This window comes from Mustelus asterias, chromosome 14 (assembly GCF_964213995.1).
Source record: "Mustelus asterias chromosome 14, sMusAst1.hap1.1, whole genome shotgun sequence".
Taxonomy (NCBI): domain Eukaryota; kingdom Metazoa; phylum Chordata; class Chondrichthyes; order Carcharhiniformes; family Triakidae; genus Mustelus; species Mustelus asterias.
Genome location: NC_135814.1, coordinates 69,000,328 through 69,015,953, shown reverse-complemented (window position 1 = coordinate 69,015,953; position 15,626 = coordinate 69,000,328). Strand labels below are relative to the sequence as shown.

Sequence of the window (15,626 nt, the reverse complement as noted above, 5' to 3'; positions counted from 1 at the left end):
AGTGAAACTCTGCAGGTCCACGCAACTGTGGGAGTTACAAATAGTGTGACATGAACCCAATATCCTGGTTGAGGCCGTCCTCGTGTGTGCGGAACTTGGCTATCAGTTTCTGCTCAGCGACTCTGCGCTGTTGTGTGTCGCGAAGGCCACCTTGGAGAACGCTTACCTGAATATCAGAGGCCGAATGCCCGTGACCGCTGAAGTGCTCCCCCACAGGAAGAGAACAGTCTTGCCTGGTGATTGTTGAGCGGTGTTCATTCATCCATTGTCGCAGCGTCTGCATAGTTTCCCCAATGTACCATGCCTCGGGACATCCTTTCTTGCAGCGTATCAGGTAGACAACGTTGGCCGAGTTGCAAGAGTATGTACCGTGTACCTGGTGGATGGTGTTCTCACGTGAGATGATGGCATCTGTGTCGATGATCCGGCACGTCTTGCAGAGGTTGCTGTGGCAGGGTTGTGTGGTGTCTTGGTCACTGTTTTCCTGAAGGCTGGGTAGTTTGCTGCGGACAATGGTCTGTTTGAGGTTGTGCGGTTATTTGAAGGCAAGAAGTGGGGGTGTGGGGATGGCCTTGGCGAGGTGTTCGTCTTCATCAATGACATGTTGAAGGCTCCGGAGGAGATGCCGTAGCTTCTCCGCTCCGGGGAAGTACTGGACAACGAAGGGTACTCTGTCCACTGTGTCCCGTGTTTGTCTTCTGAGGAGGTCGGTGCTGTTTTTCGCTGTGGCGCGTTGGAACTGTTGATCAATGAGTCTAGCGCCATATCCTGTTCTTATGAGGGCATCTTTCAGCGTCTGGAGGTGTCTGTTGCGATCCTCCTCATCCGAGCAGATCCTGTGTATACGGAGGGCTTGTCCGTAGGGGATGGCTTCTTTAACGTGTTTAGGGTGGAAGCTGGAGAAGTGGAGCATCGTGAGGTTATCCGTGGGCTTGCGGTACGGGCCACGGATAACCTCACGATGCTCCACTTCTCCAGCTTCCACCCTAAACACATTAAAGAAGCCATCCCCTACAGACAAGCCCTCCGTATACACAGGATCTGCTCGGATGAGGAGGATCGCAACAGACACCTCCAGACGCTGAAAGATGCCCTCGTAAGAACAGGATATGGCGCTAGACTCATTGATCAACAGTTCCAATGCGCCACAGTGAAAAACCGCACTGACCTCCTCAGAAGACAAACACGGGACACAGTGGACAGAGTACCCTTCGTTGTCCAGTACTTCCCCGGAGCGGAGAAGCTACGGCATCTCCTCCGGAGCCTTCAACATGTCATTGATGAAGACGAACACCTCGCCAAGGCCATCCCCACACCCCCACTTCTTGCCTTCAAACAACCGCACAACCTCAAACAGACCATTGTCCGCAGCAAACTACCCAGCCTTCAGGAGAACAGTGACCAAGACACCACACAACCCTGCCACAGCAACCTCTGCAAGACGTGCCGGATCATCGACACAGATGCCATCATCTCACGTGAGAACACCATCCACCAGGTACACGGTACATACTCTTGCAATTCGGCCAACGTTGTCTACCTGATACGCTGCAAGAAAGGATGTCCCGAGGCATGGTACATTGGGGAAACTATGCAGACGCTGCGACAACGGATGAATGAACACCGCTCGACAATCACCAGGCAAGACTGTTCTCTTCCTGTTGGGGAGCACTTCAGCGGTCACGGGCATTCGGCCTCTGATATTCGGGTAAGCGTTCTCCAAGGCGGCCTTCGCGACACACAACAGCGCAGAGTCGCTGAGCAGAAACTGATAGCCAAGTTCCGCACACACGAGGACGGCCTCAACCGGGATATTGGGTTCATGTCACACTATTTGTAACTCCCACAGTTGCGTGGACCTGCAGAGTTTCACTGGCTGTCTTGTCTGGAGACAATACACATCTTTTTAGCCTGTCTTGATGCTCTCTCCACTCCCATTGTTTTGTTTCTTAAAGACTTGATTAGTTGTAAGTATTCGCATTCCAACCATTATTCATGTAAATTGAGTCTGTGTCTTTATAAGCTCTGTTTGTGAACAGAATTCCCACTCACCTGAAGAAGGGGCTTAGAGCTTCGAAAGCTTGTGTGGCTTTTGCTACCAAATAAACCTGTTGGACTTTAACATGGTGTTGTTAAACGTCTTACTGTGTTTACCCCAGTCCAACGCCGGCATCTCCACATCTGTTATCCTCACCACTTCCCTTCTCATCTATTTTTGTGCCATCTACAAACTTGGCAATAATACATTCGGTTCTCTCATCCAAGTCATTAAAATATTGTGAATAATAGTGGCCCCAGCACTGATCCCTGTGCTACTGCACTACTAGTTACAGGATACTGGAAGTGCCCCTTATCTTAACTCTCTGTCTTATATTAATTGGCCAATCCTCTATACATGCTAACATACTACCCCCAATACCATGGGCTCTTATTAAGTAGCCCTTTTTGCGGTACTTTAGAGAACACTTTTTGTAAATCCAAGTATATTACATCTACTGGTTCTGCTTTATTCATCCTGTTCATTACCACCTAAAAGGATTCTAAAAAAAAGTCAGACATGATTTTCCCTTCATGAAGGCATGCTGACTCTGCTTGATTATATTATTTATTTCTAAATGTTCTACTAGTACATCCTTTTTAATGGACTCCAACATTTTCCCAATAACAGATGTTAAGCTAACTGGCCTGTAGTTACCTGCTTTGTGTCTCCCTCCCTTTTTGAATAAGAGGGAACATTGGCAGTTTTCCAATCTTTTGGGATTTTTCCATTATTTAAAGATTTTTGGAATATTACTACCAGTGCTTCCACTATCTCTGTAGCTACTTCCTTTAATATTATATGATGCAACCCATCAGTTTCTGAGGACTTATAGGCCTTTAGCATTTGTTTCCCTAGTACATTTTATCTAGTGATACTTCCCCCCTTTTGCTACTTGATTTGGTATTTTTAAAATGCTTTAATGTATTTTACTGTTAAGACTGAAGCAAGGCATTTATTTAACTCTTCTGCCATTTCCTGGTTCCTCATTAATATTTCCCCAGTCTCATTCTCTAAGGGGTCTATGTTCACATTGGCCACTCTCTTCCTTTATATAAAGAAGTATTTACTGTCCATTTTTAAGATGTGGAGATGCTGGAGGTATTGGACTGCGGTAGGCATGGTAAGAAATCTCACAACACCAGGTTAAAGTCCAACAGGTTTATTTGGACACACGAGCTTTTGGAGTGCTGCTCCGAACCTCATGATGCTCCACTTCTCCAGTTTCCACCCTAAACACGTTAAAGAAGTCATCCCCACGGACAAGACCTCCGTATACACAGGATCTGCTCGGATGAGGAGGATCACAACAGACACCTACAGACGCTGAAGGACACCCTCGTAAGAACAGGATATGGCGCTCAACTCATCGATTGACAGTTCTGACGTGCCACAGCAAAAAACTGCACCGACCTCCTCAGAAGACAAACAGGGACACAACCAACAGAGTACCCTTCGTCGTCCAGTACTTCCCCGGAGCGGAGAAACTACAGCATCTTCTTTAGAGCCTTCAACATGCCATCCATGAAGACGAACATCTTGCCAAGGCCATTCCCACACCCCCACTATTTGCTTTCAAGCAACCGCGCAACCTCAAACAGACGATTGTTCGCAGCAAACTACATAGCCTTCAGGAGAACAGCGACCACGACACCATACAACCCTGCCACGGCAAACTTGCAAGACGTGCCGGATCATCGACACGGATACCACCATCACACATGAGAAAACCACCCACCAGGTACATGGTACATACTCAAGCGACTCGGCCAACGTTGTCTACTTCATATGCTGCAGGAAAGGATGTCCCGAGGCATGGTATATCGGCGAGACCATACAGACAATGGATGAATGGACACCACGCGGTACCCTTCGCGGGCGGCACGGTAGCACAGTGGTTAGCACTGCTGCTCCACAGCTCCAGGGTCCCGGGTTCGATTCCTGGCTCGGGTCACTGTCTGTGTGGAGTTTGCACATTCTCCTCGTGTCTGCGTGGGTTTCCTCCGGGTGCTCCGGTTTCCTCCCACAGTCCAAAGATGTGCAGGTTAGGTTGATTGGCCAGGTTAAAAATTGCCCCTTAGAGTCCTGAGATGCGTAGGTTAGAGGGATTAGCGGGTAAAATATGTGGGGGTAGGGCCTGGGTGGGATTGTGGTCGGTGCAGACTCGATGGGCCGAATGGCCTCCTTCTGCACTTTAGTGATTCTATATCTATATCTATATCATCAGGCAGGAGTGTTCCCTTCCAGTCAGGGAACACTTCAGCAGTCAAAGGCATTCAGCTTCTGATCTTCGGGTAAGCGTTCTATAAGGTGGCCTTCGAGACACATGACAACACAGAATTGCCGAGCAGAAACCGATTGCCAAGTTCTGCATGCATGAGGACGGCCTCATCTTGGGTTCATGTCACACTACATGTAACCTCCACCATTTGGCCTCGGCCAGCAAAATCCTACTAACTGTCCTGGCTTGAGACAATTCACACCTCTTTAACCTGTGATTATCCCTCTCTCCGCTCACATTGTCTGTACCTGTAAAGACTTGATTACGTGTAAAGACTCGCATTCCAACCATTATCTTGCAATTGTGTCTCTGCCAATATATGCTATGTTTATGAACCCAGCTCTCCACTCACCTGATAAAGGAACAGTGCTCTGAAAACTCATGTTTCCAAATGAACCTGTTGGACTTTAACCTGGTGTTGTGAGACTTCGTACTGTGTCTATTTTTATATTACTTGCTAGTTTACCCTCAGTTTATTTTCACTCTCTTACTTTTGGTAATCTTTTGTTGGTTTTTAAAACTTTGCCAATCCTCTGAGTTACCCCTAATCTTTGTCACTTTGTCTATCTTTTCTTTCAGTTTGCTACTAACCTTAACTTCCTTGATGAACCATGGCTAATTTTATCCCCTTCCTCAGTCGTTCTTCGTCATTGGGATATATCTTTGTTGTGAACCATTTTCATAAATGTCTGCCATTGCTGCTCAACTGTCTTTTCTACTAATCTCCTCCTTTCCCAGTCCACTCCAACCAACTCTGCACTTATTGCTTTGTCATTACCCTTATTTAAGTTTAGCACAGTTGTTTCTGACCCAAGTTTCTCACTCTCAAACTGAATGCTAAATTCAACCATGTTATGGTCACTGTTTCCTATGGGACTTTTCACTCTGATTTTGTTTATTAAACATTATGCATTACCAGATTCAAAATAGCTTGATCCCTGGTTGGATCCACAACATGTTCTAGGAAACTGTCCTGAATACACTTTATGAATTTTTCCTCTGCCAAATTGATTTTTCCAATCCATATGAAGGTTAAAATCACTCATGATTAATGGACTGCCTTTTTTACATGCCCTCATTATCTCCTGATTTATTCTCCTTCCTATACAATAGTTACTGTTATTGAGCCAAGAGACAACTCCCACTAGTATCTTCTTTTACTTCTTGCCTCCACCCACATGGATTCTACATCTTCCAATCCAAAATCATTTCTTGCTATCGTACTTATTCCATCTCATTCTAACAAAACTCACCACCACCTTCTCAAGGGCAATTAGAGATAGGCAACAAATGCCTTGACAGCAAAGCCCCCATCTCTTGAATGAATAAAAAATGCTGGCTCCAATGTGAAATGCCATCTTCTATCTTAGGTATGCATAATGTTATATTAAGTATATCCCCAACATTTGAAAATGGAGAGGGAACAGCCATTCTTTAATTTTAGATCAAATTTCATTGTATACACCAGAAATATAATTAATGAATAAACAAAACACCTTCAGCAATTCCACAAAAGACTTAGAAGTTCCAAATTTACATAGATTAGAAAACATAACATAGAAATTCCAACTTAGAAACAGTACTTCACTTATTCAATTTGTATTGGAATCATCTCCAACATGAAATCGACTCAAATCTAATTTCACTGTCTCGTTCCCATATTCCTTTCATTTCACCTTCCCTGTAAGTTATGTATCTACTTTATTGTTCCAAATTAACATGGTCTCAGCTTCAATCACTTACTCTAGTAATGCTTTTGATAGCCTATGGATAAATCTCTTACATTTAATCTTGTATCTATGTGCTCTTATTCTAGACCTCTCCATCACTGGAAACAGTTCAGTTCTATCTACTACGTCCCATTGTTTGATAATTTCAAACATCTTTATCAAGTCACCAAATTATTTTTGTAAGGAAAATTGTTACAATTGATCTAGTCTTCCTTTATTTCTTTAATGATCATAACTTCCTAAGGTGTTACTTTTAATGTCCAGTCTGGCATTACACTTGACCACAGAATTTCTGTGGATTTTCGCACTGGATTCTTTGTGGTTATTAGAGTCAAAACAGTGCAAAGCCTTTTAGGGAATTTGGAATCTGTACGAATAGGGGAAGCAATGGTGTGCTTCCTGAATCAATTATATTGAAGAATTCTTACTGAAACATGCTGGCCACCAGGTTTTGCCTCCAGAATGGCATCTGCATCATGTGCACATTTCTGTGCACAAGAGATGATTTTGGTGAGGGCACTAGCATGCGAAAGCAGGGAATGACCACTGGAAATATGCAGAAGAAACAGATTGTCACAATCAGCATGCAATGTTGATTTGACACCAGTGCTCTCATGTTGGAGCTAAATTCTCCAGTATACTCTTAACATGTCACAGTTTGACAGCAGCAGCAGCACTTTCAGGTTCGTTTCTGATTGATTTCTGCTGCTGCTGCTGTGATTGCAGAAGCACTTTGTGGTTTCTGGAGTTGTTTAAAGTTGCTAAAGTCTACAGTGAGTGATGTGGCATTTGTTGAAGAGTTTTGTCCTGACTTCAAGGATTCAGCACAAACCACATGCTTCCAATCCCAGGTGCACTAGTTTGCCTTCCTTTTGGACAACATTAAAAGAGAATAAGCAGAGGCAAAGCAGAGTAGAATGCTATGCAAAGAGGAAGGGAGAGCAGAGTTCTCAACAAGAGGTCCTGTCTGCCCAGGATACCAGGAAGCAATTCTACCACCTGATCCTCAATGAGGATCAGTGTGCAAGAAGCTTGCTTCAGTAAGGACATCTTCACTGAAATCTGACAAACAGTGCAGTTAAACTATTGTCCAAGAATTGTGCAAGGACAGTATTGCCAATGATTGTGAAGATGACCGTAGATGTGAATGTTTATGTACCTGGCTCTTTCCAGGCTGTAACAGGTAATATCTGCAACATCTCTGGGTTTGTCAAGCACTTTTGCACTAGTGATGCTACTGAGCCTTTATGTTCCAAGGGAACTGAATACATTTCAAAGAGATCATGATGCAGTGGGCACATAGTTTCATAAATATTGCAGGTGTTTCCATACTATGGGTGCCTCAAATCAATTCTGAAATGTACAACAACAAAAATGGATTCCACTCCCTTTACGTTCAGCTGGTATGTGACCACAGGCTGCAAGTCATGCAAGTTAATGCCCAATATGCTGCCAACTGTCTGGGTCTACATTCTGCAGCAGCTCACAATTAAGCTGCAACAAAAAAACCAGGCAGCGGCTACTGGGTGACGAGGAATTTCCTTTTTTCGACATGGACCAATACTCTGGTTTACAACCCATGCTCATACAGGCAGCATGCAGATAGAAAAAACCATGCAACTACATGAAATGTAATTGAAAAGACCATTGGGATGCTTAAACATTACTTTGGAGCAGTCCTGCAGTAGTCCCTAGAGCAGGCGCATGCTGCACAACCATGCCACAGCCCTTACCACCAGCTATGCAGTGACCAGCTGAGGAAGAGCGAAGAAAATAATTGGTCCTAGAAAAGAAGACTGTAGTCTTCACTATTCATATCCACCTGCAAAACTGTCCACTAGTCTTATTCCCTTGTTTTGAACCAGTGCTCCTCACCTAATTCCAAAAATTCTCCAATCTTAGGTTGGAATTTTCCAAACCTGCCAGTGGCAGGCATCATTACGGGCAGAACAGAAAAATTCGGAGATTGGCCAAAAGTTGGCTGATCTCCAAATTCTCCTATCCTGCCCACGATGATCCTGCTGCTGGCGGCACATCTCATCCTGAATCTTCTCCAATTGTCTCCTATGGAGTACTTTATCAAACCCACTCTGGAAGTCCACACATACCACATTCATTGGCATTTCCCCCAACTCCTGCATCTAACCTCAAATATTCCTGTTTCATATGTCAAGTATGATCTTTTCTCCTGAAATACATATTGGCTAATTCAAATTGTTTTCTCCTTATCTCTCTCTTTTCAGGTACCATGCCCTAAGGGCATTGGTAACCACGGACGTTTATGTCTTGGTTCGTGGTTATGTAGTTATGTGTGGAAAGGTACGGCATTGTTTGCATTGCCTTCTGCAGTTTCTGGCTGAGCTGGAAACCCTTCAACTCTTAGTGCCTGCTATAGTTCTTTGGAAGGATTTGCAGGTGGATAATCAACCTGTTTGGCCACATTATGATGAATGCACTTTCTGTGGCCAGCATGTCCTGGAGTGGAACTTCAACCTGGAGCTTCTAGCTCAGAGGTCAGGGTGCTATCATTGCCCCACAAGACCTCTTTCTCCTTATCTACATATTAAAAAACTTAGTTTTGATTACAGATTCCAAAATTTTCCAAACCACAGATGTTAATTACCAAGGTTAACTGTCTCCCTGTTTGAAAATAGGTATCATAACCAATTTCTGATCTACTGACACACATCCATTATCAATAGCTATCCCTGAAACATAAGCTCTGATTTTAATGCAGGGTGCAAATTGGGCATTTGATTTAGGGTTCCCAATCTGAATATGCAGCAAATGGATAGTCCACGCACTTCATGTGTGGAATTTTTACAGGTATCCCAAGGCCTATTTAAAATGTAAGCACACCTCTTAAAGCAAAGTAGCATTCCCTGAAGTCCAATTTCATATTCATGCTCAATAAGAGAAATAGAGATTTGACAAATGAATTGGAGGGTTGTTCCCAGGTTTTCTGCAGTATGCCCTTTTGAATTTCAGCAGCATTGTCATATAGGGCCTGTCCCTATTTAGGGCTTACATTTGATGCGTCCCAATAGTTCACTCAACCACTGACACACCCTGATCTGAAAGACTATTTGAAAATAAAGTTACAGCAAAACAAATTTCCATTTTGGTCCACAATGCTATTGATGAAATGTTAAAGATGCAGTTGCAACAAGAATGCCTCATGTTAAAAATAAATGCAAAGAAATTCAATTAAATGTGCAAACTATGTTTTCTTTAATTTTTCAGAGATATATTCATTGAGATTAAGCATTAAAGACTTGGGGGGAATTACCAATGCCTGTCAAGAGGAAGAATTCATTAATACAGATTTAACATCTCAGATGACTGTCAGATGATCTGAAGAAGGATCATCAACCTGAAATATTAACTGTTTCCATTGAATCACAGAATGGTTACAGTACAGAAGGAGGCCATTTGACCCATCTTGCCTGTGCTGGTTCTCCACAGAAACAACTCGGCTAGTCCCACTCTCTCACCCTTTCCCCATAGCTATGCAATGTTTCTAGGGGGAATTATCATTTGTACCCAACCAGTTCAATGAGCCAATCAAACATTGCAACTGTTCTGTCTCTTCTTTAGGTATAGTGTCATCTTCCTGCGACTACCTTGTACAATTAACCGGGATGGGCAACATTCTCTAAACAGGATTGTTGATTTAAAATTAATCCACTTTGTTTATCTAAAAATACAAATATATTTACAATCTCAAGTTCTGCCGCACCACCCCATAAGGAATCATTAACATGCAACATGAAGATGTCTGAAAGTTTTCTTCCCTCTACACATCATTTGTTGACCTGATTGTAAACTCCCTTTATGACTTTCTAACAGCAAGAAATACACAATATAGAAGGTACTGTGGAACAAATAAAAGGTTAAAGTAGCCTCAAAAATGAATACTTCTGTCAATATTCTGGAATGCTTTGGCATTGAGTTCTTTCCTGTTACTCTAGTCCTCCAATGATTTAAGAATAAAAACATAGAAAACATACATTGGAAGGGACATTTGTTTTAATTTTCTCCTTAAAAGTGGCATGCATGGTAATATGCTTACTTCCATCTCTGGTGTTAAATATTATTTTGCAGAATTTATCGAACAATGTGTTACTAATGTAATATTTACCAGAAATTGGAGGTAGGAGCCTGGTCAGACCTGGAATTTTCTTTTTCCCCTTCAGTGCAATAAGAAAAGGTATGAGAAAGGCAATTAGCTTGAAGTAGGTAATGTTTCTGTGGACCTCTGGTTTCCTCTCCAGATACTTCTCAACAAGTTTCTGCTGGAGAATCAACCTCTGCTGTAGTCGCTGGTAGGTCATTAGATCAATTTCTTCCTCTGTAAGTCTTACTGAATTACTAACGGTGTAAGCTGCGTCATATATGAACAAATTTTTGTATTGCTTAACATCGGTGATGTGAGGATTGATTTGGAGCAAAATATCGTTCACATGTTGCATAAACAATTGCTTCTCCAAACAACTGTTAGGATCATATGTTGGATCAAAGTACACATCAGCAGCATAGATGTCTTCAAAGTCAGGATCAGTTGAAATATCTATGAGGCCTACATAAGGAACAAATTCTTTATTAGAAATATTACTTGTTTATTTGGAATATAGAACTCATGGAAATTACAATACAGAAAAATAATTCAGCTCACTGTGCAGAAATACGTGACCCAGATTTGGTGTTCTGTTGGTAAAAGTAAACTTTGCCAATTTATATTATTGGACTTGTTCATACTACAAGTTATAAATAGTCATTATTTTCTACTGAGCTTTAGATTTATCTCTCATCTGATACTTAAATGTCATTGTCACACATATATCTTAAATTAGAAAAGGACAGAAACATATGGCTAGATGCAAAGTAAAGCTCCCTCCATTCTGTTTCAGGAATACTGCGATCACATCAGTGGGACACTTTCACACTAAGCAACTGTGATCTGCCATAGAGAGATTTATGATTTATTGTAAGTTGAGGCATGATATTTAGCACCTTTTGGGGCCAGGAATTGAGGGGACAAGTGCTAAAATAAAAGCATCACCTACTAACAGGCTGACTTCCTGGCACCATCCACTCCGGTCCCCTTTTCTTAGAGGTGGAATGGTGAAGTGGCAAGACAACCTGTTCGACTAATTAAAGGCTTATTGAGATCTGTTGACAGAGGCTGACAAGGATTTTTCAGTCAGCCTCCAGGTAGGTCCCCATAGGTGGAGGACGTGCGTGCAACTGTCTTGAGGCGGACTTCCAGTGGCAGACCTCAGGAGGCCCTTCTGAGTTCAGCAAAAACCACAGGCTACTAGGTGGAGTGGTTCCAACCTTCCAATTGCACCCAAATTCCCCTCCACCCTCCCCCATCATCCAACCCAACCACCACAGTGGGTAGCCCCATTGCAAAGGCCATACTTCATTCCAAATTTCAAAACACTGGAGGATGCCTCCATTTTGGAACACTCTCTCTCTCTTATATAGCTGCCATGGAATCCTGTAGCTGCTATGAAACTGGAGGGCCTCCTATTGGCTGTCCAGCTTTAAATGCCTTCCCCCCACCCCCAACCACCCTTATTGGAGAGCAAGTCTACCCTCTGGCCATCAGAACAAACAAAGAACAAAGAATAGTACAGCACAAGAAACAGGCCCTTCGGCCCTCCAAGCCTGTGCCGCTCATTGGTCCAACTAGACCATTCGTTTGTATCCCTCCATTCCCAGACTGCTCATGTGACTATCCAGGTAAGTCTTAAATGATGCCAGCGTGTCTGCCTCCACCACCCTACTTGGCAGTGCATTCCAGGCCCCCACCACTCTCTGTGTAAAAAATGTCCCTCTGATATCTGAGTTATACCTCGCCCCTCTCACCTTGAGCCCGTGACCCCTCGTGATCGTCACCTCCAACCTGGGAAAAAGCTTCCACTGTTCACCCTAAACTCTGTCAACAGTTGGCCAATTTGCGGCCAATTTGTTTCCCAGAATGCAGACTTCTGATCCCCATTTGAGACTAACAGCACAATTCTGAAGCCCACAGAAACATTTTGTGCTCTGGGTTGACATCCCCAAACTCATTTCACATAGCACCCAAGTGGCTCGCAGATAAATGAAAACCATTAGTCAAGGCTGAACCTGAGCTTGTGCCCAACAATGCCACAAAGAACCTCAACAACCAGAATTTCATGGACTCTTTGTAAACCAGCTCAGATGTGGGAGTGATGTGGCATAAAATCAGGACAGAAGATGCCAGACAGGGATTTCAACATCTTCATCTTGGTTCTGCCTTCTTCCATTGGTGGGAAGGTAGCTAAGGCAATTAATCGTCCAACTGAGTGTAATTTTATGAGGCTTTTGAATTTTACTAATGGTGCACATGAAACACAGTGCTTCAGAGTCTCTCCCCGTTTAAAGGAGGCTGCAAACAAGCAGGAGCTCACTCCTGGTCCTCACCACCAACCATCAAGAGAATCGGTGTTGCGTGCTAGTGAGAGTGGTGTAGAATGGGAATCATAGAATAATTAAAGTGGAGGTGGAGGCCATTCATCCACTCAAACCTGCAATGACAACAATTACACCCAGGCCTATCCCCTCAAAACAAAATACTGCACGTATTTACCGTGCTAATCCCCCTGACTAAGGGACAATTTAGCAGGGCCAGTCAACCTAACCAGGCACTTCTTTGGAGCGTGGGAGGAAATCAGAGCACCCAGAGGAAATCCAAACCTTGGAGCTCAATTTTTTGAAGCTGGTGACAGTGGCTATATATGTGGTCCTCTAGGTCACCACATACTACAGGACATGCATTCCATGTGACTGAGCTGCCCTGCCATGTCTGAATTTTATTTCACTTACATTAATGTTATTTTACTTTGGTTTTTTATATTAACTTTATTTTACTTGGCCCTAACTTAATAAACCTTACAACTCTTGATAAACCTTCCGAATTCTGATAAAGCTGAATAATCAGCACACTTTATTAGTTGCAATAAATCTTACTCAAAGACACACCTTACTTAAAGACATACCTTAACAGTTTTTTCAGTATCTGATTTATGGTTTTCCTGTGGTGTCACTGTTTTGACTCTTTTCAAGCTCAGCCAGCTGTCAAATAGAGGTGCTCTCTCATAGGTCTGGGCTTTCCCAGCTTTCTCAAGTCAGTGAAGGAACCCAGCCTAGCTCTCTTTTTATCTATTGTCGAGTGGAGGTGCTCTTATGCAGGTGAGGCTTCTCCCAGCTTCCTGAAGTCAGTGAAAGCCCTCAGCTTCTCCCTCTAGTTATCCGCCACCGAGTGGAGCTTTAAGTGCCCTGTAAAGGACACATGAGCCCTATACCTCAGGTAAACCAGAGTCTCCCTTTTGCCACTGCACTCATCCACCCACCCTCTTGATTGGCGCTCCTGCCTCACTATCAGCCACTATATTACACTGCAAATTTTAATGCTTCCTCCTCCATGAGGCACAGGATGGACAGAAATGGTATCCGTCCACTTGTCTTGGCCCATTCCTTTATGTAATAGGCTGTATTCTTCTACAAGTACACAGCTGAGAATTTGTTCGTTTTCCCTGTGACTAGCACAACACCAGTGCTGCTAACAGCCAAGCAGTCCATGATGTGGCACAAACAATAGGGCGGCATGGTGGCACAATGGTTAGCACTTCTGCACACAGTGCCAGTGACACCAGTTCGATTCTGACCTTGGGTGACTGTCTGTGTAGAGTTTGCAGGTTCTTCCCGTGGTCTGCGTGGGTTTCCTCCCACACTCCAAAGACGTGCAGGTTAGGTTGTTTGGCCATACTAAGTTGTCTCTTAGTGTCAGAGAGATTAGTAGGGTGAATACATGGGGTTATGGGGATTGGGCCTGGGTGGGATTGTTGTCCGTGCAGGCTCAATGGGCCGAATGGCCTCCTTCTGCACTGCAGAGATTCTAAATGCCTCCTGCATAACGCCACTCTTGATTAACTTTGTGGGGATTCAAGAATTTCAGACAGGTGTCTCTCACCAAGATGTAGCCATGTCTCTGGTAGCTCAGGCTACTGACTAATACCTTTGTCACAGACTGAGTGGACACTCACTCTCTATCAAATGCACCCCTACACATTGCCACATGGAAGCCCAATAGAAAAAAAGGTATGGAACATTTGGGGCATGGCAAAATAAAGTCATTGACATACTTGTGGTACTATATCCAGGTTCCACGGCAAACTCCTTAGTTGCTGACCCCTTCTGCAATCTCTGTTGAGGCTTGCTTGATCAGGCAGGCCACTCTCCTCCTCTGGGGAAGCTGATCTCCAATCTTGCCCTTGTGGTCAGGAGGAGAGCCTGAAATTGTTAAATCATGGGGCCACCAGCACCTTACTTCTGCCATTGTGGCATTCTTTAGATTGTTAGGTTTTCAGACAGGCAGTCATTTTTAAATGCAATGAGGATGACCCTCTAAATATGGTGTCACTTGACGCCACATCTGCACTGCTCAGGCTCTGTGCTTCCTCATTCTTAATTGGCTGGCAACCAGATGCTCATGTATGGTCGGTCATTCCCCATCTGAAAAGTCCCAACATCATGACCTGTGGCTCAACTGCAAAGTTTAACCTTTTTTTTCCTAACTTCAATATTGCACAACTATTGTATCTACTTTTCAGAGATTTCAATAGCAGTCAATATTTCCATATTTACCTACTGCATGTAATTTAGTATTTTGACAAAAATCAATTTGTTTAACAAATTTAATTTTCCATAGAACTTTACCTGCTTTAAGAAATTCAGAAAGTATATCTTCCCCTGTATTGGAAGATCCATTGAGATCAACATCCAGAATGGTGCGCCATACTTCTGAAAATCGCTTTCTTTTTTCAGTTGGCATGTAGGCTCCATGCCAAATTGCTTTCATAGCATAGTCCACATTTATCAAAATCTGCCCAATTAGAGTATCATGATAAACTGGTGACAGGCGACATGTGGTACTACAGTCATAGTTACCATCTAAATAAATAGTTGGAACTTGATTCAGAATATAAATACCCAGCACCAGTTCTCTCAAAATTTGCTGGACGTCTTTATAATTCAAAGGAGCATCTGGTACCACTGGAGTTAGAATTACAGCATTGGAGTAGCTGAAGTCTTTCATTTGGCTTGAGAGTCCACTGGGGTATTCAACTGGAAATTGAAACTCATCAGCGTTTTGCAGCCAGTGGCAGGAGGCTGTGGTGAGCAATTCTTGTAGATCGCTCAAGTTATATTTGCCAAAGACAGTAGTTGGAATCATTTTTGTTGCCATGTTAGCCAAATATACCTTCTCACTATTCTGATTGTCCTATTTTAGCACTCTAGAGGAATCCAGATCGGAAAGTCTTCATTTTCTACCAGCTTCCTCCTACAAGGGATCAGTTAGGTTTTAGTTCATTGGTAGTATATTCTTATAATTTATCTATACAGTCCATAATTATGTCTACACATTTGCTAAACCAATTATGTTGTTAATTATTGTAAACTATAGTAGGCCTTTCTTTGATTTGAACAAAAGAAATGAAGAACTTGAAAGGTTTATTTAATGTCAATTAAGAAAAAAGTTGTCGTT

At 43.1% G+C, this 15,626-nt stretch overlaps 1 protein-coding gene across 1 annotated transcript in view; it reads right to left on the bottom strand.

The window, feature by feature from the left end:
* Positions 1-15,326, bottom strand: part of ankar (ankyrin and armadillo repeat containing) — a 113,219-nt gene extending 97,893 nt beyond the window's left edge. The window contains exons 1-2 of the mRNA XM_078227713.1: positions 14,798-15,326; positions 10,191-10,628 (exon numbers count right to left, since the gene is read on the bottom strand). Of these exons, the coding sequence (XP_078083839.1) occupies positions 10,191-10,628; positions 14,798-15,326 (967 nt within the window). The remainder of the gene's footprint in view (positions 1-10,190; positions 10,629-14,797) is intronic.
* Positions 15,327-15,626: the final 300 nt, after the last annotated feature.